Source organism: Cydia strobilella, chromosome 13, assembly GCF_947568885.1.
Source record: "Cydia strobilella chromosome 13, ilCydStro3.1, whole genome shotgun sequence".
Taxonomy (NCBI): domain Eukaryota; kingdom Metazoa; phylum Arthropoda; class Insecta; order Lepidoptera; family Tortricidae; genus Cydia; species Cydia strobilella.
In genome coordinates this window covers 11,124,172-11,150,947 of record NC_086053.1, presented here as the reverse complement: position 1 = coordinate 11,150,947, position 26,776 = coordinate 11,124,172, and the positions used below count along the sequence as shown (strand labels likewise).

Here is a 26,776-nt window from a genome sequence, read left to right as displayed (position 1 = left end):
GAAATCAGAAAGAGATATGTTCGTGTAATAGGTGATTTTTTTAAATATTTATGTGACTATATCGATAGATTTCGTTGTAATAAAGGAGAAAAATATAAAAAAGCCTTTAATTTATTTTCCTCTCACTGTATATAAAATAAAACTGTTGAAGACGCTAAAAAATCAATTAGCAAGGCCGAAAGATATTCGTGAACCAAGCGGCGTTAATTTACGTGACTTATAAGCTACTAACACGAAAAATAAACAATCCAGAGATATCCCTTTTTTATCGCTCCAAAAGTAAAACAGTGTGACAGAAGGTAGAAGGCTTCGATCTGGTGGCGCGGGCGGCGGGGGTGCGCGGGGCGACGCTACGGGAGCGCTACTGCCTCCGACGCAGGCGCGGTAGTACGCTCTTGACTCCCACCAGTCGCGCGCCAACGACGCACGCGCAGCCTCTACGCATGCCACGCCACAGATAATAAACACTACAGTGAAACGCCACCAAATTCCATAAAACGGATTACAGTGAACCGAACATAAGTGAAGTGATACGTGACATTATGTGACAAGTGATAAATACCTATATTTAGTAACTTTTTCACTCGACGTGCCTATTAACTGTTTTATGACCTGTGCAGTGCGGCTATTGTTATGTTCGCATCTACTAATCTCCTATTCACCTGTTGAAGCCACTGCGGTTGGACTGTGAAATGTGACAAAAAATTGCAATGAGCCTCTATTGTGGGTCTGCGGACCTTGCGTTTGGAAACATTGTGGGCAACTACCTGACTACCGGAGGGTTGGACATCTGACGATCGATCGGCCAACCCGTCGACGCCTTGTGAGTTCTGTTAAGTTTTTTTTATTTATGAGGTAATTTAATACAACGGATGTGGAATAAATTGGGTAGGCAGGGTGCACTTGATTATCGCTACCTGTTTTATAGTCAAGTCATGTGTGTGACTTAGGGTGTTATTGTTTACGCAGCATATGCCGTAGGAAATAAAACAATTCTGAGAATTAGTTCTGCGGCTTACCCATTGTTCTTGTGCTTTACACCGTTGTCTTTAATGATTATTTAAATGCTTCCTGCCACTGAGTTTCGCAGCAATTATCTAGGTGTAAGATTGTCTCGGTTCAGTTGTCAAGGCTGAGAATTTACGATGATAATCCTACTGTGATATGCTTTTGCGGTGGGTAGAGATAACAATCCTATTGAAGTCTTGATGGTAGGAAACGTTACGGTTTTAAGTCAACAAAGCCCCCTTATTCTTCAAGGCATGGCTCACCATAGCGGGACAGTTATACAGCTTTCTCACTTCTGTTTATTTCTTGATTATTTGGTTAGTCCCCGATTGCTCTAGCTCAAGGGTATTTTATATCCCCTTTAATTTTTGTCAAGCAAATCTACATCTTTAGTAGTGAGGCATTTACCAAAATCCAGACAGTCTCGTGACGCCTCCTAGAAGGTAGCCCACTGCTTGGAAACTTTCTTGCTTAGAAATACAACATTGAGTAACTCCAATACCACTACTGTGATGTAACTCTTATCAGATTAAGTAATATAATCCAAACATTATCCCTAATGCTTTTAAAGAACAGTTGAAAAGCTATCAAAGCTGTTGTTAGTCGCAATGTCAAAATAATCGACGATAATGGTCCGTTATCGCACTACAAAAGCAACCGCTAAAACGTTACGAACGTACTACCAACGTACCAACCAGTAACACGGTAGAAGCATCAGGTTATTTAATTGCTAAACAAATAGTAGTTAATCTTCACCATCAACTGATAAGATTGGTAATCTACTAGAATCACACATATCTCGAGTGATATTTATCGTCGAACAAAACAAAGCGGTGACACGGCATTTAATTCTGCGTTGTAAAAAGACATTAATAAACTTAATTTTTTGTAGGTAAATGAATTATCTGACCATACTTAATTGTGTGCTCAAAGTTTGGATTTAACGGGTTACATACGTGACTCGTAAGGTTGGAAAAGTTTTTGACAGCAATCATTTCTTCAGTACACATTTTATGTAACTACAAGTAAATAAATAATTAAGAAATTTGTGTTTTAGAAAGAGGCTCAAAGTTTTCCCTGAAAATATAGGATTCATTATTTATTAGGTACTTTATTAATAATGAAGTACAGTTCAAAATACTGCTTACAAGTTCTCATTAATTAGTATACAGAGAATCAATTGGTGATGCAACTGCATCAATAATTGTTACTGGAGCTTTTGCCACCTACATACTAATTATGTAACGATAATTAAAGTCATCTGATTGCATAATAATAAGATCACAATGTTATATTCAGTGAGAATTGACGATACCCTATCATAATTCACAGTTCCTGCTTTAAAATTTGAATAATTGAACTACATGCGTGTACGCAACTTCATAAAATAGAGGTTTTTAACTTAATGTTAACCGTCTCTGAACAGGTTCCCAAGAAACCTTATTGCTATCAGTAAATGGCTTTAAACTCTCGAGTCCGATTACTATAACCTTCCTTTAAAAGTTTTATTGAAATGACCAGTTACATTCGACTGCATCTACCTATAGTACTTACTGCAGTGTCTGAATACATATTCATATTATCTTTAAAATCCTCGAGGCAGTCGAGATAAAAGTATTTCACCGCTTTGGATCGAGTAAGATGGTAGAAATTCGATCAGCCGTAACCTTAGTGCAAGCGAGAAAGAATGAACGACAGATGGTCGAGTGAAAGGGATGGAAAATCAGAAGGCTTTTACGGTAGAACAGGCAACGCGTAGTGAAATGTGGACCTGGCACGCCGCCGTCGTTTTCGATCTCGCTTGAATAAATTGATTCTAAGATTAATCTTTCGAAGCTGTAGGTAACTGACATGTAGAAAAAGTTTTAACTGTAACAGTTGGATAGAACATGAAGTAGACACTAAAGATAATACATATATTTACAATTAAATGAGAATAGGAAATAGTCTGTGAGGATGAGGATCATGAATGCGCATACTTTGTTTCATTTGCGACTTCCGTAAAAACTCGTTTGCATTCAAATATATAATTATCACAGAAGGATAATAGTCATTAAAACCCAGCAAGACATAAAATCTCACACGAGTCGCAGAGACCGGAAATCTTATGAAAACATACAACCACGGCAGTAAAGCGAAGCGTCAGTTTTATTGTCCCTGGCCCGTGATACTAATTTCAGTCTGTAATAGACGGACAAATCGTAAATCTGGTGATGGCTCTCTATTCAGTTGTTGTTCAGCTTATACAAATAGTAAAGAACGAAGAAAGGCAGATTTAACGGGTTTGAGTCTGTTTTGAAGACTACAAAAATATCAGAGAATTAAAAAAACACGTCAAAAGAATAACATCATACGACTATTAGCATGCCTATGCAGTAGAGGACCATAATTATTTTGGTAAAAAATGATTTCATTTGCGACCATTCACAATAGTATTACTAAGCGTTATATCCAAGAATTATATACTTATCCAGATTTAACTAGCTCATTTATAATCTTGTTTAAATCGTTCGGTTTTTATAATGAATAACTGTGATCATACTTTATTCATGAATGAATCGACATCAATACTGGTATAAAAATATAAATCCGATCATCATTTACATGTCTAATATCATCAGAAGCCAAGAATTAATCGGAATCGAAACCGATGAATGATGCATTAGGTAGATAATTAATAGGATTACTATTCTAGTATTCTTTCAAAATTATCGATAGATCACATTAAGAAATAAGGAATAATATCTTGAACTGACACCAATGAAAAGCACCTTTTATAGGTGCTACTTTAGTTAAGTGGAGGGAATGGAAAATTTTAGGTCCGGTTGACACCGACACTACATGAAGCGTCACATTCTATAGAAATGTAATTATCATTCCGTTCCGTTGTCGCTGTACACAGCGACAGCTTCAACCGGAGACCGAGAACTCTTAGGAATCAATTACTCTGCATCAAATTGTTACGAGTCCGAGTGTACGGTCGGCACTTTGAAAAATGTACGAAGACTACGTGAGAAATAATGAATATTTTATGGTAATCGATATCTGGAAACAATGTAGAGCTACTTAATTAAGCATGTTTCTCGATCCATAAATCTTAATGGTCAACACCAGCTTTTAACTGGTGGGAGATTATGTACATGCAACCGGTCAGATTGGGATCGTTTATCAAACTTACGATCAGGTGAAAGCCAATATAGATAAGAATCGTTCGGAAAACACAAGTGAGGTGACCTACGTGAACTATTAGAACAGACAAATAAACACATTCGTATCTCAGATCACGAAGCTACAAAGTAACATCCAAACTAATGATAGTTTTTTTCTGTTTGCAGATTAATTTTACGTCGTGATGTCGGAAAATGGAAGCACGGTTGTATCTCGGGCGTCCACACCGCGCCCTGTCACAGACACACCTGTCACGGCCCCATTACGCTCGAGACATGACCAGTTCTTGGCAAGTTCAGCTGAAAGAGCGCCTCAACGGCCGTCTTCTAGCGGAAGAAACCCTAGCGGAAGCTTTGACTCCCCACCATTGCCCTATCATCGACAGATGACTGCAGGCTCACTGCTTTCATCAAACCATCGTGAATCATCGGCCTTTGTCCCAGTTGTCCCAACCAGAGCCATGCATCCAATGATGTATCCCAATGAAATGCACCCAGCCTTAATACCCTCAGAGATTATTGAACGAGAAAGAATGTTAGATAGGGAGAGAACTGAACCAGCCAAAGGCTCCCCCGATAGAGTTTCGGGTAGTTTTCCTAAAAGGAATTCCTTTGATCTGATGGCTATGATGGTTGAGAAGCGAAAAGAAGTGGCTCTAAGAGAAGCTGCTGCAGCAATGCTCATACCACACCATCGCGCGTCATCTATCGAAGGAATTATGACCGATGGTTCTTCACAACCGCCAATATACGGGCCACCTGGTGCTTTCCTTGGTGCTCCTGGGCCATCTCCTACTGCCACCAATAGTTTCACATTTCCCGGGGCAGGTTTATTCCCACCAGGCGCTGGACCACATCAAATGCACCCTCACCTAGATAGACGGCTTTTAAGAGCTCCAGGAAGAGCATCTAGACCGAAGAAGCAATTTATATGTAAATTCTGCAACCGGCAATTTACAAAGTCCTATAACCTGCTGATACACGAACGGACGCATACTGACGAGCGGCCCTACTCCTGCGACATTTGCGGCAAGGCTTTCCGTCGGCAAGACCACTTACGAGACCACAGGTAAGACATGCACTTACAGATCGTTTGTCTATTAGTTGAAGCATAGATATAAGACGACTCGCAGGCACCATGCTTTGCCGCTTCAATTCAGTATGAAAACGCAACCGCTCATGTTTGCTGCCACATTTACACCTTTTAAAGATTTTAATTAAAATGTATTTAAAAAATGGTTTCTAAGGATATAAACATGAGCTGTAAAATGAAATGATAGAGTATACACTACGAAATTAAACTTCGTGTAGAACTTTAAAGTATGAGAACGCCAATGCAAATATGTGGTTGCCGCGATGCTTTTTATAATGCGGAGCCTATATCAGGTAGTCAACGCATGCACTTTATAATAACTAGTAATTACGGTCGCTGTATCCGCTTCTTGCACATTTTAATTTTCTGCCGCGCTGATCATAGTTATACGTATACAATTCTAATTTATATGCACGTAAAGCAGCCGGTGTAACCCGAGTTGCAGATGTTAAGCCGAGTGTGCATCCGCCCCGCTACTTGGAAACGGAATATTTATAAAGATACCCGATTGTTGTAGTTGGCTACTAGGAAGTCCGTCTTGATTAATTATGATGGTTACCTTTATGTTAAATTTAGATGCTGCTATGCGGAGTTCAAAGGATTAGTTACCATTTTTGTTTACGTTGCGGATGCTAGAATTTTTTATTTTGCAGGTCACTGGAGTATGAATTTTAGTCGTTTTTTGATGGACTAGGTACATTAAGCAACATCTTACGTATTAGTTTTAGACACAACAAAGAAATGAAGGGGTTTAAATTTTATTGCGGGTATTTAATTAAACCAGCACAAAGATTATTCTTGTTTATGTACTTCGATAACGCTGTAAAGTCCCTTTTAACACTTTTACGTCAATTTACTTAGAACTCGGTATCAGGCTGTAAAACAATAATATCAGTGATAAAGATCTTTGGTATAGTTTTTGGATGGAATTCCTTGTCAATCTTATCGCGTCAATCAAGTTCGTTGATCTCTAGATACTGCTATGATACAGTCAAAAAACCATTAGTACTATATTAAGGAGCTTTATATTGATTGACAGAAGTAATTTAATTTGAGCAATATAAGGTACAAATAAATGTAGGTATTGTTAATCGGCCTTTATATTTTCTTAAAACCAAAGACTTGCATAAATCCACAAAAACAGCTGCAAATTCGTCAAACCAGTGAATAATCTATGACTCCTGATTTACATTTTTATTACAAATAAGATATTAAATTTCTATGGTATGCAGGATGACGACCTGCAACTAAAAATAAATAAATCTTAGAGATGTTTTCATAATTTTTTTGACATTTGATCCAGCCAACTGTAACCTTTTAAAGGTTTTGGTTAGAGTCTGTCCTTGCAAATATAGTAAAGTTACCGTGTGATTTTTCATAGTATGCCCTTGATTAAAACGTGTAAAAAGTCAATATAAAAACTACAATTCTGCGTTAGCTCCTTCTTAAACAAAATTCTAAAACAGAGCTTGGTATTACGGATGTAATGATTTTTGATGGACCCAAATGCCTGACTGAGATTTCGTCTCACATTAACTCGTTTTTTTTCCTTTTGGTAATTAGTTTAGATATTGATGACTCATCCGATTCTATTGGTCGGCTCGGCAATGTAAGATTGGTAGAGTCTGCAGTAACAATCGGTACGATAGAATATTTAGTGACTATTGGAAATTAAGAAAGTATCTACTGTATCTAGACTCCGTGGTTCCCAATTTCTGTCGCATTCTTATTTAATCATTAGTGCTTTTATACTCATTTTTGTTAATAATTCTTAAAGATCTTTATTAACCGTCATATATGTACTAAATATGAACCTAACTAATATCGTCTTGTTATTTGGAAATCATTCTAATGTAAAAAGTAATAACTAAATCGCGCTAAATGTTACAAAGATAGATTTAAAAAAGTTCATTGTTCTCTACTGTTTTGGTTCAAGTATTTATAGCATAATATCATTTTTAACTTAAAATGTTTTTACATTTATCTTTGTTTGCACTTGAATTCCACGGTTTTATTGTTACTTTAACATTCCAACTTAGCTTGATTACCTATGCTGACGTTACCGGCGTTATACCTACCTTCAAATTCAATGGCAATTTAATACTTCTCGCTCTCGCTCCGCCTTATCATTTCAGAGTTGTCGGTCAGGTATTGAATGGTAGTTACAAAACGCTTTTAAGATTTTAGACACAGTTCGATCTTAAAAGCTGCCTAAACTGTATTTTGAAATTGATAAACCAGTTTCGTTGTATCCCAAACTACAGGATGCATAGTAACAATTTGTTGAGAATTGGATAAAATATGGAGTGTGTCCAATCATCCAGGCTTAAAATGATGGTCGCAGGAACAAGACTTTAGCCTACGGATAAGTTTGGATAAATGGAGGTTAAAACAATTAAATATTTGTTCTCAGCATCAAAAATGGAAAGGAATATGACCTCATCACAGCTCCGCCGTAATTATCCGTGGTTACGTTTTTTGTCGCGAGCACATAAAGATTGCCGTATAATCAAGATGCACCGCACAAGACCTGCATAATACCAGGCTATTATATCCCGCCATAATTAATACCCGAAACCACAACGCCTTTAACGCGAAGGTCCTCGATATGAGGACAAGAAACACCACGGTTATTATTATTATATGCGCAAAAATCCATCACACTTGCAAAAATATGCCGCGATATCCCATGTGAAAATATCTCGACATACAAGAATTGAACTTCGTCGATAAATGTTCATGAATATTTCATGAACAACAACCGGCCTTACGTAAATAAGAAACGTAACGACCGCGGCTTATCCGCCATCGATCGAAAAAAGTTTCGGATCTGACTTTTCGACCACTTAATTTTTCGATAAAAAGTGAGCAAATAATAAGCCGATCGGCTATCGGCATTAATATTCAAAAGGACGGGTCAGCGTAATTACATTTAGTTTCTAAAGTGTAGTTATTCCGAAATCAAGATTGCGTATATGGCTAAACGTTGGAGTATATTATTACTCGGATGTGTAATAAGTGTTCGTGGTTTCTACGAATTCACCGGTTTACTTACTAGATATATGTACGTGAAACTAGCTCTTGTCGCGCATGTACTCGTTTCGTTTTACTTACCTACAAGTTAGCTACGTGCTTTAACTTCAACTTAATATTAACCTTTATCAGACTTTTGTAGGCAACCTTTAGTGCCTGTAACAAACAAATTTCTAAAAGGGTGCTGATAAGCTTTTGATAAATATAAGCATGTAATTAAAAATACTCATCGATATTATTAAATAATCATTAATTTACTCTGGACAGCGTCGCTTGCCAAGCAAGTCCTTATAAAAATATTTTTGCATTGAACATAATTTTATCTCGGCGCTCATATGCAATTATGATTCGCCCGAGACCACCACATAATAGGGCTTGGGCAGACCTCCACTCGCTCGCTCAGATAGCTCAAGGGGCCTCGGCAAAAAGGGATATCAAATTAATACTGAATCCATAATAAATCAAATCGGGCAGGTGGACTCGGTCGCAGGAACAACACTTTAGCCTACGGATAAGTTTGAAATTATCATGCAAATACCAATTTAATCGTAACACCAAGCATCCTCGGGCGCTGTTTTCACTAAAATATTTACAAATTGGTGGCAAAAATCTGCAATATGCGGATCTGTTGGGTCCATTTCGATCGATCCGAGTTTTGTCACGCGATCTCTGAATTTTTATCCTAATGGTATCCATTCGTTATAACAATAAAACTGCATCAACGACACAGTTAAGATCCAATTTTCATATATTAAACCGGGTTTCGAAACTAAATTCACTCTTTTATTATAATCATTTTAGGATCTTAAGTGTTTAACGTTGACTTTGCCTGAAGGAGAAATTTATAGATACAGAATAGTGCATTTCTGTGAAAATTCAATAATTTTACTAATTATATGCATGTTGTCTAAGTGTATGTAGATCTACGTATGAGTTAGAAATAATCGTGACTTAAGATGTTGAATAATTAGCTACAAACGCGCGGACCGCTCGTCGATTTCACAGTTTCTTATTGGCTTTTGAAAGTTCTTTCTGGCCATGCTCTGTCTTGCGCAATTTGTTACATACTTTTTTTTAAGTTTGTGTTTTATAAATTTTTTGCACCTGCGTCACTAATATCATATAAAGTCGTAATTTAATTAGGTATAAACATTTAATATAAAAAGTATTAAAAGTACAAAAGAAAATTACCTCAACTAATAATAGGTATTTATCTTCTGAGAATTAACCAAAAATTTTGCATAGCAACTTTTATAATAGCAGCTGCTTCAGCAACTATAATAGTAGATGCAATGGCCGCCATATTTTATCGAATCTATACAGACAGGCATTTATTACTATCTAAATTATACTCAACAAGCGTGCGTGTTAGGTTGCAAAACAGTTTTTGTCGCTGCATCGAACCAATTAAGTTTAGGATTCGCGTGATTCTGGTTCTTAAGTTTTTATCCCATTATTTATTGTTGTTTAACTTTTTTTGCATTTAATAATTGTTGATCATCCATCATTTATTTTTATATTTTTGTTAACCTTATAAACCCATTTACACATTGTTGATGTAAACCAGCAAAACTATTTTAAATCTCGTGAAAATTATTTCATGGATTGGTCGAATATATTGAGTTTATAACTCTGTGTCCAGTGCACCATAGTATTATTAACAGAGGTCATCTACCACATAAATTCCCAGCACGAAATGGTAGCTGTTCAGAACGAGGTTTTTTACGCTAATCCCACGAGGAATTTTTAATCCGCCTCGGAAATTCTTGCAAGTTATTACTTAAATTAAAATATTATATAGGTTTGGTTGGTATACCGAATACCAGTGTGAATAAAACTTGTTTCATCAAAGCAAGCAAGTTTTCAAACAAATTCAATAGAGTTTCGCATGACCGGCGTTACGAATTTGTAGACGTTTTTTTAAATGTTATTAATGAGTTCTTCGTGGTATGTGGTCCATGTTCAAACAATAGGAATAGTGTTCAACATTATGTCGAAACCAAGAACGGGAGGTAAAAGCCTCAAATAGCCAGTTGGCCGAATTTAGTCCTTCTTTCGATTCGCTTAGCGGTCAAAATGACTAAGCTGGTATATTATCTTCGTTCCTACCGCGTGGGTTGACAAGACGTATGCTTATCGTCGATTTAGCATTTCTATGCTACTTAATCCAGTTTTAAAAAGCCGTTAAAGTTGTAGTAGCCATGTCATTACATTAGTGCTTTTGTAGAATTCCGAAGTCCCTTAACCGATTTATTAAGCTTTTCTTGAACTTATATGTCGTTTCCTTTATCTCTCACGTCTCCTTGTGGTCCATCTTTGTTACCAAATTTTATTTTTTCTTTTACAATATTTTGTCCTCCATCCATGAGTGTGTTACGTACTCGGCGTACTCCGTTCATTCTTAAATTCAACACCGGGCACTTATTGCTTGCTCAAGAGTTCTTAGCTCAAAATATTTCCGAGTGCTTTCGAGGAGTCTCAGAGCAAACAGTGACCGGTCGGTTGAATAAACAAACGTGACGGCGTGTATACCGGTACTATACCTAAGGCCTCTAAACCAGCCCACACTGCTTGACGACGCTTTGTTGACTCTACGACCCTCCGATATTTGCATGTGAATATTGTAATTAATAGTCAACGTTACCTGTGAAACTATTTCGAAACCATGCTTTGAGAAACCTGGATAACGTTAGATAATTTTTATTATTACATTTTTAAAAGGACTAAGGGAAACTTTTACAAGAATGCGGTCTCACTACAAAATGCTTTTTTACTTTAGGATGCGTGTCTGTAATGTATAATGCTGCATTCTTTACATACATTTTTAAGTAATATTGCCGAAGGGATATGATTAAGTAACATAACTATAATAGCGTTGTCATGATTGTTATCTTCAAAAAATAACAACATTTCTCACAGATACATTTTTATATTCTATTTTAGAAGGAATCCTATCTTTTGACCCGTGACGTGGTAACATTAGTAGACGTCGAATTTAAAACGAAATGGCTGTTTGACTGTCCCCAAAAACAAGTTTTGAAATTATTCCAAGCCTTATAGATACCATTGTTATTTATGAACTTACGGAAGAAAGAGGTTGAGGCGACTTTCTGTACGATCATTTATCATACGACGACGTCTAACTCAGATAAAATCCATAGCAACACACACACTGACGCAGCACATATTTGTACACAAGCCACACAAAGTAAGGTTAAATAACCTGGTAGAGTTTTTTTTACCGTATGTGAGGCATATAAGTAGATTAGTAGAAGGTCTTTGTGTAAAAATATATGCATTTTTTTATAAACAAACGTAGAAATTGTTGTTTAATTGTTGTTGTTTAAAGGAGGAATTACTTTCTCAGAAAGATTTTATTTAGATATAAAAAAACTTTTGATAGTGAGCGAGCGACGTACTCGTACTTTGAGGTACTTACCACAATAATATGAAAAATAAGAAATACTTGGTGGTATCTTAAAAGTAAGTACCAAGATAGGTAACCACGGGGCTTAAAAGCCATACTGCTGTTCAACCGGTTGTCCTTGATGGCTTGAACCCTTGACTCGCGTAACCATGGCTTTCTTTCATGCAGCTATTTAAATTGAGATTACAAAGCATTTATTCAAACACATTGCCGTGAAAAAATATTTTTAAAATCAAACATTTCAAACACATAAGTAAAGCCTTTTGACAAAAATAATTTCTTCTGAGACAGCTTTTGTTAAATGAAAGGTAGCAGTTTCATAAAGTCAGAAAAAATTTACTCACCGGTTATTTCTTCTTAATCCCGTTAACAGTGGTCTTTCGGTTGATTTAACTCGAAAAAGACGCCTCACAGTATAGTGAAGCCAGTTTCAAAAGGAAATAATCACGTTATTTATTACCTCTGCCTGAGCTGAGACCAACCATCTTTAATCTGTTCTAAGCGCGTAGATCGATTTTATGAGAGATTAAAAGCATTGATCGACTAAGGCCCACTTGCACCATCCCACTATCCCGGGGTTAAGTGGTTAAACCGTGTCAAATTGTACTGGTAACCATGGTAACTCCAGGTTTAACCGGTTAACCTGGGTTAGTGGAATGGTGCAAGTGGGCCTAAGACTTTTCGGAAAGCAATAAACATTTATTAGTAGAGACAGGATTGGAACTAGATTCGAGCTTAATGAGACCAATTACTATGCTCAAGTTAACGTCTAGTGGCTTTATGAAATCCTTTTTCTTACAATCTAAAAACATAATATTAAAATGAGACTGTTAAATGTTTTTAATTGTGTTAACTAATAACTCATTCGTGTATAATATAGTTTTTTTTTAAACACGTCATTTGAGGCTGAGAATCAAAATAGATCAGTTACATTAAAACAATCTTCAATTCGATATAAATATTTAACCACTGAGGTTTGTACTCCTTTGAATCATTACTTTATATGGATCTCCGAGTTTGATTTCTACACCGCTGAATAGGAATCCATAAGTACCTATCGAAGATAATATTAGATGTAGGTAATTAAATGTGTTTTCTAACTTTCTTTATGATTGTTTAATTTTGGTTTCGGCACTTGAATGTAAACCTAGATTATATAAACCCACTTGCTGTTAGCAACTAGTGGTTACTCTGTCGGTAATCATTTTTTTTTTTAATAAGAGCAAGCTTGTTTTGACCGCCACATCAAATGTTGAATACCAAACGCCGATTACAGACGATTAGAGCCAATTACATTCAGTACTAAAACCAAATTTACGACTAAACCAAAATTAACACTTCCCATTTGGCCTAATTGCAGCTCTGCGTCTGTGTATCGTTAATCTTAAATCATTGAATATAAGAAAATTGTAGGAAGGATCTGAACTCTAATTGGATTTGTACATAGCTCGGATCTATCAATATACTTTGATTAATGGTATCAAGAGACCACAGCGTAATTACAAGCTGAGACCGTCATGAATCAACTGCCAGAGGTATAAATCTGATAAGTAGAACTTGTTTCAAGCAAGTTAAAGTATCACTTCCTAAGCTACTTCAATCGATTCGTCTTTTTACTTTTTTTAAATGATTTACTTCTATGCTACAGGTGTGTTTTCTCATTTTAATCTTATCAATTTTTATGTGTACTGGAATTGGTCTCGAATCTTGTGAGCGTGTCATTTTAACTAAAGTAATGTTAATATATTAGGTTAAAAATATATCTTGAAAAACCGGCCAAGTGCGAGTCGGACTCGCGTTCAAAGGGTTCCGTACATTACACAGTTAAAACAATGTATTTTTTATGTGAAACGTGAGTGAAATGTCTTTAAAAAACCCGTAGGGATCGGATAAAAAACTAAGTAGTTAAGTCCGACTCACGCTTGACTGCATATTTCTAATAGGTTTTCTGTGATCTATAGGTAAAGATTTTTATTTTTTTTCAAAATTTTTGACGCAGTAGTTTCGGCGATAAAGGCCCCCCCCCCTTGGTAATTTTTTGCCTATTTTCTTGAATAACTTCTAAACTGTTTATCCTAAAATATATTTGAGATTCTAATAATGAGCTCTTTCATTTGATATGTAACTCGATATAGTTTCAAAAACGTTATTTTTGAATTTTCTCATTTACCCCCCAAAAGTGGCCCTTGTGTTTAAAATTCATTTGTTCACGTTACGTGTCCGTCTTTGGGTCACAAACCAATAATATATATATGTATACCAAATTTCAACTTAATTGGTCCAGTAGTTTCGGAGAAAATAGGCTGTGACAGAAGGACAGACAGACAGACAGACACACGAGTGATCCTGTAAGGGTTCCGATTTTTCCTTTTGAGGTACGGAACCCTAAAAATCAATTCGTCTTTGGATCTCTCTGGATTAAACAATTCTATAGATCTTATATACCTCTTATTTATTTTTCACATACTGAAAGGTGCTGCAGTCCTCGTGGAAATTTTTGAGAAAGGCCTTTATCTAGCAGTGGACACTTTTGGGCTGACATTGGGTGACTGTTGAATCTCAGATTTGCTTAGCTGGAAATTAAATAAAAAAACCAGAACAATAAGTGTAGGTATTGTCAAAGTGGTCTTAGTAAAGCACCTGCGGAACAGCGAAGTCAAATACGCAGCACAATCAATGTTTGCGTCCGTCAGAGGTGAAATTGAGTGTGAAGCGGCAGCGGCCTGCCGTCGCTCCCAATACGTCGCTTGGGCTGCGCCGGCGCAAGAACCGGCTGCTAGCGTGCTGTGGTACGATATAGGGACCGAGTCTTTAAGTCCCCGGCAGCAAGCTCCATACACACGTAGTTACGCTCTCATTTTAAAACGACTACCTAGATTGCTCTGAAACTTTGTACTTACAATGGGATAAGGTAAATGTAGCTGTAATTAGTTTATGTAGCTTAAGATACAATAGTAAAACAATATATATAGCGAATTTAAGTTTTTCATATAATAATTGTTTTTGCTCTATTTCGTTTGTTATAAATACTAGAGCTATACAAACTAATTACATGTCATTTCATGTCATTGTATGGGCAAAGTTTCATTACAATCCAACACGTAGTTTTAAAATGAGAACGAAACGCTACGCTATAACGACGAGAACAGGTACACTTACTAACGAACAAGCCTTTATCATATTGTGACGACTTGACTAGCTTTTAGTATAAGAAAGTAAACTTTCATGAAAATATTTGTATTATAAAGCTGTCCAATGTAAAAAAACTAGCTCATTGATCTAACAGTTTGACTTGCAATGCGAACGATTTTCATTGGAAGAAAATCATTATTCCACTATGTGGCACCTAATAAATACTGCAGTAAAAAATGTGATCGATGACGACAATGTTGTGGTTTTTATACATAAATTGGCTACTATTTAATCGGCACTTCTGCATCTGAAGAAGCAAAACACTTAAACGCCAATCATTTACTGAGACTTAAATCCAGATACGCACTTTTTATACTTACATGATTCAGTGTCTATAGTGTCTATACTTAGTGATCTAAAGTATGACTTCCGACTGATATCTGATATGATCTTTCGCCTTAGTGGTTTATAAATAATGAGTGTAGTGCCTTGCTTACTTTCCAGGTGGGCAAGCAAGAATAAATAAATATTATAGGACATTCTTACACAGATTGACTAAGCTCCACGGTAAGCCCAAGGAGGCTTGTGTAATGGGTACTCAGACAACGATATTATATATAATATGAATACTTAAATACGTTAGGAATTTTTGTACGTTTTGGGTAGATATCTTTATTTAAAAGATTTTTTTTATGATTTTGGATCTGTGTCTAGAATCGTTCCTAAATTAGTTTTCATAATTTTTCGTTCTCTTTTTTTTATTCTTGCTTTGGAGTTGTAGTTAGCAGCAAAATATCAAAACGAGAGCTCTCCAACCGCACGGTAACTTACCACACCGCGTCCGGCCCAACCTCTTTGCCTCGCTCCATTAGTATTTTCCATTTATTTTTTGTCCATACCTGTCCGGCGTCGTCGGGGATTTAGTTTTTATATCGCCGCGCGACGAATACAGAATTTCTTTGGTAACAGAAAATAAATGATGTAACGTGAAACTACGCAACCCTATAATGCGGACTTTATTATTTTTCGATTAACTTTTTTCTCACTCTTTGTATCAATAATGGTACGCAGAAGTATGCCGTTATTGGTTATTATGCTAATGGACCCACAAGGTCCACTCTTCCGTGAATACAAGTTAATTCGTCAAGCATCGTTTACGGCCGTTTTCAATATAATTGAAAATTAAAATACCCATTTTGATTAACTAACAGTATATTACGTTTAAAAGAAGAACATTTTTATGAACGTTTTGAAAGCAGTCTAACAAAAATTCCATTCCCAAGGTATTTAAAAGCAGCTTATTGACTAGTCAGCTAAACAAACCTTTATTACAAGAAATAGTCATTAAGTCAGGTTGATAATATTTCAAACTGGACTGATTGGATACTGCACATTCATTAAAGCGAAAGACTCTCGTTTGTAAGTAGCATGTGGCACGTTGAAGACCGAGAGTCTACCAAAGGCCGTGCATTCCCTTTGATTTATTGAATGCGAGCACGTTGAGTATCAAACTAACCAGTGAAATGTAAGCCTGTAATCCGTAACAACTATACGTAATTGGATAGTGTTTTTATACTGGTTGCCTGAGCAATCGTCAGAGAGCCATTGGAATGACTCCCCAGTAATGAGTCATTGTACTAAAGTGAATACTGATTGAAAGCCACACACCCACGTAGAATCTATTAACATACGAACATACTATCATAGTAATGACCTCTCTGGTCATACACCAAGATACGCTGATATATGACATTAATTTAAAATAATTGCGCCATCAGAATAGCAGTGATTATAAAAAATAATGACTGTGATGTATGTAAATAGTATTTCAACTGAGTTGAATACACTGCAGTACCTACACAAATTTTATTCATATTGTCGCTATACTTATTCAACCTCATATCTGCAACAATCATTTGATGGAAATGTCGCTTTTCTTTCATTCGGAATACGGGTGTTTTTGTCATCAAATGAGTGTTGCAGATACGAGGTTGAGTAAGTATAGCGGCGATATACAATCAACCTAAGTGTATGCATGTAGTTTAGGAGCTAATGAATACGCTAGTTATATAAGAGTTGACAGGTAAATAATATATATTGCATTTAGTCTATCGATCTTCCATAGAAATTTTAAATATTGCGCCGTTTTTTATACTAACAAATTAATTTGCTAGAATATATTATCTTTTTCTGAAGAGCATTAGTTTCACATGTAACTATTATAGTTAGAACCTACATACATTTAAACAAAGTATCTATGGCGAAACACACTGATGCTGCAATATTTATTTTTGCGACATATTTTTTGAAGTTCTGTAAAAAGAATACGAAAGTGTGAATTATTGCTCAGTTTAGAAAGAAAACTTATCAAGATTCCAGTGGAATGAGAACATGAAAAGAATAATTTAAAAAAGCCACATAACATTCCTACAAAAAAATCAGGCTTCGTTTATTGACGTCTCATTTGTTAAACCGGAGGTGCAAAAAACGCCTTATAATTAGAATACTAATGTAGCCGAGTCGTTGCTAAAACATTCATTAATGCCTGATTAGCATAATGTCATATACTACTTGATGTGTTTAGCTACCGATGTCAATAGTCAATACTGGTTCTGCTTATGGGCAGTACGGTAAAATAATGTGACTTATAATTTTTAATGCTCTTGAAGCCTTAAAGGGGCCCACTGACTATCAGTCCGACGATATCGGCCTGTCGGTTAGAACAAAAATTTGACAGTTCCGAACAACTGACAGGTCGATATCATCCGGCGGTCTGATAGTCAGTGGGCCCCTGGAGAGATGGTGTGAGCTGGCGGTGAATCCTTACAAACAAAAATCAATGCCGAGGTTTCGGTTTTGAACTTTTCGTCCTCCGAAATTGGACTAATAAAATTGATTTACCGTATTTAGAAAATTAAAAAGTTTTTGTATGTCAATTATGTGCTTGCGTTTTGTTTTATGATTATATAATGAATTATGGATATTCAAAAAACGCTGCAACTGTCTTATTTTTCTCCAAGTTTATCGTCTTCAAAGTTCCTGAAGATTTCAGTAGAGATCTGTTCTGAACGTGCGGCGCTGCTTGTTATCGCGCTATTTACGAGAATGGGTTAGCAAGTATTCAAGAATATGAAAATCAAGGTATATTACGGTTAACGTTTTTCGCATTATCATTATCACATCGTAAGCTTTGTAACATGAACAAGTATCAAATAACAGTCTTTATCCAGTTCTTATTAGAAGAGTACACGTAAAATGTACCTTATTAAAACTGGAGCACGCTCAGACGACAGGTTTCTCAAGATGTTCGTTAACAAGCTTTAACAAATCTGCTATTCTCATGTTAATTAGTTGAAAGTCAAGCGGAGCGTTGGCGTTCTACTACTGACGCTGAGATATTAGTAGCATAACAATAAATCGACTTAAAGGAAACCAGCTTAGTTGGCTGTGGAGATAAAACGTGCGTGGGGGCAAGCGACAGCCCCAAGACGCACGGTTGTTTAAGCTCTTCCTTTATGTACCCAAAGCCATAGGACGGACGTATCTCCTGTGAAAAATCTTTAGGCAATTAATATTCAAGAAATCCAAGCTTTTGAGAATCATACTTATCTTTCAAATCTTCATGAAGATATTATTCAAGCAACTAGACATGCTTGTGAGCTTGTAACTTAATCTTACATTAAGTATGCTAAGCTTTCTAACATAACTTTCAAAGTCAATGTAAAATCATCGTTTTCTAAACGATCAGTAAAAAAATGTATTTTTGAAACATACAATAGAACAGTGGTTCTCAATAAGAAAATCAGTCACTTCATTATACAAATTGCATGATTATGATAATGCAAGCTATTTATAAGCAGTTTTGATTTACTTACAAGTCTGTTTGCGGTTTGTGACCGTTTTTGAGAATAAATTTATGCATTAAATTCTGCTACCGTTTTGCATTAGTGTGGGTTTTGCAAAATTCAATTTAACTTGCTTACTTATTACCATAATGAACCTGCATAAGGATTAAGAGACATTTATGCATAATAATGTTGATTATTTAGGTTTAATTAATCGTGTCGATGTATATAAAAATTACCTATACCTACCCGCAAATGATGTTAGTGTTGGTCGACGACACTGATTTGACAGTAATTCCGTCGTGTCATAAATTAAATAAATTAAATTATGTTAGAGTTGGACTAAGCTAACTCTACATGTATGGCATTGGGAATGAAAAAGTGTGGCCATGTCATTCAAAATTAGCTTGGACTGACTCTAGCATTTTCCATGGATTGAAACAATTTTAACATGCATCGAAACAATTCTGACGTTTTAGTGAAACGTCGTTAAAAGAATAATTAAAATTACAAATTAGAAGGCCAGTACAATTAATCTAGTCGATAGGAGGCTTAGAGATGTGGAGAGAGATGAGCTAGAGGGGGGAGGCGGGAGGGGGGATCGGGCACTGACCCACGCCGCGGCATTCCAGCGTGCGGTGGACTTGCTCTCTTTACTTTTAAACTGAAAACGTATGAAGTAGCCTTTATTAGAAAGGGTGAAATGTATACATTTTATTGAACTATATGTAAACGTATTTCATGAATTTGAGTATATTAAAAATGAACTCAATGATTTGATGAAATTACATAAATTTAGTAAATTTAGTTTTTTTTTTTACGACTATCCGATAAGTAATGGGATGGCTTTAACGAAGTTACCATTTATCTATAGAGAAGATAAAAAGTCATTTTCTTTGTAAATTTTAAGATTTCGTTTTTCTTGCCTCATTATGGAGTTCTCACTAACTATTTCAAGAGTAAATTATAATAACTAATTGATGTACTATTATATCCGTTCAAGAATCAGTAAAACTCAAGTACCTCAGAAATATGTTTAAAACCTATACTAAAACGAAGAGGTTAAAGTAGCGTTAGTAAAACTGTAGAGACATCAAAACTAAAAGACACTACTAGCTATACTATCAAAAGTACCTATCGTCCATTTGGTTGGCTGACGCTATCTGGCCACTCTGTCCAAGTAGGCAATGGAAAAAATCTTTTGAGAGAAATTGATTCGCTTCGTGGCACTCCGGTTGTATAGAGTTAAAACTCATTTAGAACTGTTTCAAAAACAAAAACATCAGATATCATCAGAAATTTAAGACACTTGTTGTGGGAATATAATAGATACTGTTGACATAAACTTCTGCTCTAAATGTCTTTGAATTGTATATTTTACAATAGATAAATAAATAAGGAAACTAGATGCTGAAACAAAAGCAATTCATTTTAATGTACTTACACACCTATTACAAGGTTCTTTTTTATTATTACTCAAAATTCCCACATTGGTCTATTTAAGCAAACCATTACTCAAATGTCTTATTCGTAGCTCTACATTTTGTTACCGGACTCTTGATCGTTCGATAGGCAATCTCCAACGCACGAATGAACAGAAAAAAGCCTTCGAAAAAATACCTCGAGATTTTAGTGTCAGTTCAGCTACGATGGGATTGAATTGCTAGTCAATGTTAGTGCTTTAACTTTCGAACGTGAATTACGATTACTATACAGATGTTTTTACTCTAACTAAACCTAGAAGTATCCGATGTTAAAGTAAATACATAAATGAAAAAAAAAACGAATTATTCAAATACATAAATAACGAATAGAGTCAAGTCAAACGTGATTGATATTTTATTTAGGGATGTAAGTGATGCAACGATACCGATATATCAGCATCGCCTATTTAAATACACCCGATAATCAGTCTGAAATGCGCAAAAAATACAAAAAGATTTGCGCAAAATATTATCTGCTAAACTTTGTTTCCTTAACAAAAATCTACCTAATACCTAACTATAATTACTGTTTCTGATTTACTTTTGCTTTGATTGCTTGACGATTAGCTAAATAAATGTTTTCTTAGTTAGATTTTTATTTTTTTTTATTTTTTAGTTTTTACACTTCATTAAATCGAGTGCGTGTCTATTAAACATAAATTGTATGCATATACATATTTAATTCTTTATTTATTTATTTTATTAACTAACTACTAAGCCATTGATATCGGTATCGGTATCGCGATTATTAACTTCAAAAACCGGTATCGGTATCGTATCGGCAAAATCATGTATCGTTACATCCCTAATTTTTTTCCTGACTTATAAACGGTGTTGCTGTTGTCACAACTCGCACGCTGTTTGTAAAACGAAACGAGGACGTCTGCTGGAACCTGTTCTTGATTCTGTTACCTCAATGAATATTGCTTTGGCAAAAAATATCCACGAATTCTTCAATGTACGAGTTAGCATTACGAGTATCGTTTATGAGGTTTGGTATTCGTTTAATACCACTTTGTTTGTCCTGTTTGGTTTAAGTAGATCATTTCTTTCCTTTACGACTTTTTTATCTTGTGTTATAAAAGTAAAAAAGATTCCTAATTTCACAAGTGACTTCACCACAGTTTTTTCCATCGGCGTCAAGCCAGCTCAAGTTACTATGGGCATTACTCGTCCGGCGAGTAATGGAAAATATTTTTTAATGTACACCATTAGCACCGGGCCTTGGTCCTCTCTGTAATTTCAAGCCTTTTTTTAATCTCCATTGCCCTGATGGGATTCTGAGCGACTGTCCAACTTGATCTTATCTGGACGTATAATAAGAAGAGACAGACGTTACTTATATTTTATTTAATGTCAGAATTGATCGAACTGGTGCGATAACGCAGCTGGAACGAAGATTTGTTTGTGTCATTAATTACGTTTATTATTTTTGGTCATTTCTAACCCCTGTTTTTTTTTGTTAATGTTTTTTATTGCGACGTGAATTAATCCCGTTCTTTATATGCAATGTTCAAAGGTTTTTAGGTTCTTGTTTGGATAGTTAGAATCGTATGCAGGGGCCGGTTTGTTAAGAACTTTTTCGTAGTAACGTGGTAATTGCCTTGTTAATTTGATTTTGAAAGCGGCCTCTTTGATGTCTATGTGTAGATGTTTGAGGGCCGACCCCGAATGCACCTCTTGGTCCACTGGCTTATTAAGTTATTAATTTAATATTGTCTTCGGTTACCGCGATAGTTACTCATGAAATAAAACTATGAAAACGGATTATATCGCGTATATTGAATTTATAATACATCCCGACGTTTCGAACCCTTTACAGCGGTCGTCGTCGTTCACCCGTTGACCACGAACGCTGTAAAGGGTTCGAAACGTCGGGATGTATTAGAAATTCAATATACGCGATATAATCCGTTTTCATAGTTTTATTTTATTAATTTAATACTATCAAAGATCACCTGGGCACTGGAAAGTCAGAAATATGAAGGAAAATGAGAATAAAGATGTATTTTCAAATCTAAAATTGTGCTTATTTTGAAAGCTATTCTTCTACTAATAATTTATATATGGAAACATTAATTATAATTTTCGAAACGTTTACTTCTTATTTAATTCAGATAACAGTAAAATACCTACACATCTTGTCACTAAGTTAACCGTGTTAGTAATTTTCAAAATTCACCCGTTTTTTAAGTGACCCCCATGTACATACATATTTTATCAAATATTGTTATACATACGTTATTCCTATACATAGGTACATAACTCCACTTTCCTACATAACATCAAGAACTTATTCAAATTACTTGCTAGACGTTTCATGAAAACAAACTGTACTAAGGGAAAGAAAAAGTATTATAAATGTATGAATATATGAAGTTGAAATGTCTTTACTGCGTTCTTCTTCTAAGCGTTAGCTCCGTGCCTTTTACCTTTTTGTTTAAAGAGTCCGAGTAATGATATATTGTTTACGTGGCGCATTCTTCAGATGGCTGACGGGATGAGGAATCTGAAAAGTCATTATCATTAAATTTGAGCCACAGTGACGTCTGTCATTAAGTTTTTTTAACAGGACCTCATTTAAAAAGGATAGTTAAAGTTGTTTACCCTTTGAAATTAATTATAATCATTATCAATTATGTTTTACTTAATTTTCATCTTCCTTAGTCATAATTAGTTCAAACAGTTACTTCCAAGTCCAAGTGCATTAAAGAAAACGCTTTTTTAACGCTTAACTTTTACCGTCGAAACTTTCATACCGTAGGCATATCAAATGATTACTTGAACACGATATTCTTTATACGTTAAGGCACTTATTTTGCTTCTACAGTGCGCAGCTCCGTATTATCTTTGCTTTACAAATGAAAATTTTCTTCGACATCAACTCTTCACTTGTAAATAACTTTTAACCCGAAGCCTAGTAACTCAATACTTAAGTTTCATTATAATAATAATCGCAGACTGGCCACAAAATGATTTTAACGTAATTCGATTCGGCGGAATATATACTTGTAGAACGGCACCATTATAAATTGACCTCTTAAACTGTTTAATGGTCCAATTAAGTGAGGTCTTTCAAGTGGTGAGGTTCTCGCGCATGCGTATAGTCTTGCCTTGAGTCTGGGATCTCGGGTTACTCGGATCACGTTCAAGGTGCGTTTGTGCCGGACAGCCAATGTTTTAAAGTGTTCGACATTTGGAAATTTCCTCCAGACCTTTAGGAAGGCATCTAGAGATTTAGTAAGACAATGAAATACTGGAACCTGGTACCTACCCTACTTTAAAGTAAAACAAATTTACTGAAAAGAGTTTTTACTGAAAAGTCACAATAACTGATGGATACAATTGGTTAGGTTAGGTTAGACCTTAGACTTAATTAAGATAACTTTTTTTACATTTAAATCTCAATGTAACATATGTACGAGTAGGGATTGAGTTTTTCGCAGAGAGTGTGAATTTCTACCTCGTATTATTTACATAAATTCGTAAATGTCGAACTATTTATGTATAAAGGATAATCCAATAACTATTACTCCTTTTGAGATACGCCAGAACCCTTCTCAATAGTTTCAAGATTCATTATAAAGATCTGTAGAACTTGTTTCGCGGCTAACTCCACCTTTCTCAGACGTTTAATTAAGGCGCGATACTTTATGGTACGAATCTTAATACATACAAATAGTCTGAAAAATATCGAGAATGTAATAATAAAAAACTTTATTCTCTCGTACTTTTTGTTAAAGTAATTTTGTGATAGCGATAGTATTTACGTGAAAATTATATTATTTGACGATATGAGTAAATACGTACGCATCAAGATCAACTTTGGTTTGATTGATTGAGGGCATTGGCAGAATTTTCGTAATTTATCTTTAATAAAACAAATAAAACAATCATTACTAACTTTATTTTTTGTATTGTTTCAGGTACATTCATTCTAAGGAAAAACCATTCAAATGCACGGAATGTGGAAAGGGCTTCTGCCAATCAAGGACCCTTGCGGTCCACAAGATCCTCCATATGGAAGAGTCGCCCCACAAATGCCCCGTGTGCAGCCGAAGTTTCAACCAGCGATCCAACCTTAAAACCCATTTGCTAACACACACCGACCACAAACCGTACGAGTGCAACTCATGTGGAAAGGTATTCAGAAGAAACTGTGACTTACGGAGACATGCTCTTACTCATGCCGTGGGCGATGTACCACCTGGTGATGTTTTGGATGTAGGCGAAGAAGATATCGGAAGACCTGGTTCACCCATTGAACCAGGATTTGAAGATGATGATGCTGAGTTATCGTCTCCAGATCATTCTCCTGTAAGACGAGCACGATCTTCATCCATCGAGAGCATCGGAAGAGAACAAAGTATCGAACGGCCGCGACCATTATCGCCATCTGCAGTCGAACAGACCCACTGCCACCACAATGAGCCACGAGACCGCGCAAGTCCTTATACTATGCGCCCACATCATCCAGAAAGATATCGCGGCCAATCTTCAGAGTTGTATGAAAAACGGCGTTATACATCTGATGAAATTATAGAAAAGGAAATGCGCTACACTGATATGTCCGAACCACCTATTCGTCATCCACAGTTACAAATAAGAAGAGACCTACATCAAGTTGCTCCGCCTGAGTCATCAAAGATGGGACAAGTACCTAACATGCCAATAGATCCAGGGCCAACTGCTATGTATCTCAGTCCATTTAGAAAAAGAAGCCACCCGCCGGATATTGGTGAAAACGTCAGAACATGCGCACCGGTGTACAGGACTCGTTCACCAGAACCGACAAATTTAACAATGCCCCGTCAATCACTTGTGACTGCTGAGGTAGGAGTGGGCATTCCTACAATAATGGGAATGCCATCGTATCATAAATTTGGTTTACCTTTGCCCCCGCCTCATCCTCAAATTGCTTACGGGGGCGTGCCACATACCGTGCTTGGACCACAGCAAACGGTCGCACAAGATCTAATTGTAAAACATGCCCCTCCGAAAGATTCGTTGCCGGGCACGTCGACAAGCGTAACTAATTGCAAAGATTTGTTGCAGCCTAATGCAAAAGATACTGAAGATTCGAGTTCGAGCTCCATTACTAATGGGATAAAAAATATAGTAGGCATCCAGCCAAACACTAATCCCAAGCCAGGGACAAGCCAGTCCAGTGGACCCAAGAAAGGATTCAGCATAGAAGACATTATGAGACGTTGAAGAGTGATAATTAATGATAAGTTGGTGCATTTTACAAATATTCATGTATTTACTTGTAAGTGGAGTTTTAGATTAATGAAAAGTATTATTAGTTAAAGTATTGATTTCACATCATGTACTATCCTAGAGGTATGTTTGTATGTATTTGCAATGTGGATTTGGTTTTCGTAAAGATCTCATAAGGTTTGTTTGTGCAGTGTTTTGTTTACCTCGAAAATTTTAAAAATTAGTTTATCAAAATTTTAATAATAAATAATATTGTGGTTTAATTTGTTATTGTTGGATATCTGGATATTATAAGGAGAACAGAACAGTTTATATGTCTCAACTTGGTTTGAACCCATCAATGCTGATTGATTGTAACATTATTTAAGGTTTAGTTTTCATTCGCAATCCTATTAATAAGTTAGTTATTCACTAGTTATGTATAATGTTATTTATTGTTTAGTTATTCCTTTAATGGTAAATAAGTTTATTCTTAAGGATATCTTGTTAAATTAAAAGTTGATAGTGATTCAGCATAATGTTTAGCAATTTGAAAATCATTACTGTAAATACCTTTTTTTCAATATTTAGGTATCTACTATATTTTAGGTAGGGTTTATATTACATAAAGTTTAGCTTTTATTGAGGTTATCTTTCAATGTCTTATAAAATAAATTACGCAAACATTGTGATGTCAAAATAATAAATTTGTCGATATTCACTAACTTTTAATTTTTAGAGAAAAATTGTCCAAATTGTGTCATCAGCCCAGTGTAAAAATTTACAATTTAGTTTTAGAATATTTTGCTCAGATATGTTTAGTAAACTTTTGTTTACGGTTTATGTATGTACGTACGATCATATAATTAAAAATAAATTATGATGAAAAAGAATTGTCTTATCATTGAAACGAATCTACTTAAGCTTCAAACCAGCAGGCGTTCGATGATGGATGGCGTTGTGTACAGTCAGCAATACTATTAGCTTTGCAACCCTATAATAACCCTATAATAGTTTTGCTGACTGCACGTGGTGAAATAAACGTCACTTTGTAACGCCGTGAATGAGACAGACAAAGGCGTCCAGCATATACATGTATACAGATTTTAAATCCAAACGATCACATCATGGACATAGAAAATAAATATCAGCGATTATCATTTTTTTATAGACGACAGAATGGTTACTATTATGAATCTTTTAGCATATTTGAACTGTTTTCAATACAAATGAGAGCAATGAAATGATTGTCTCTTATATTTGAGTTTCATCTCTACTAATGTTATAAATGCGAAAGTAGCTCATCACGCTTAAACCGCTGAACCGATTTAGAACGAAATTTGGTATGAAGATAGTTTGAGGCCCAGAGATCGTCATCACCATCATTA

At 35.7% G+C, this 26,776-nt stretch overlaps 1 protein-coding gene across 1 annotated transcript; it reads left to right on the top strand.

Annotated features, from left to right (window-relative positions):
• The first annotated feature begins 385 nt into the window (after positions 1-385).
• On the top strand, positions 386-26,107 carry LOC134746623 (protein bowel). The gene is made up of 3 exons (XM_063681051.1): positions 386-823; positions 4,344-5,244; positions 24,116-26,107. Exons 2-3 carry the CDS (start codon positions 4,361-4,363, stop codon positions 25,401-25,403), a joined length of 2,172 nt encoding a protein of 723 aa, XP_063537121.1. The 5' UTR covers positions 386-823; positions 4,344-4,360; the 3' UTR covers positions 25,404-26,107.
• The last annotated feature ends 669 nt before the right edge of the window (positions 26,108-26,776 follow it).

Excerpts from the sequence above, each read along its gene's own strand:
- LOC134746623 (XM_063681051.1), top strand. The coding sequence starts at position 4,361 with ATGTCGGAAAATGGAAGCACGGTTGTATCTCGGGCGTCCACACCGCGC. Across the intron at positions 5,245-24,115 it reads GACCACTTACGAGACCACAG|GTACATTCATTCTAAGGAAA; the intron begins GTAAGACATGCA and ends GTATTGTTTCAG.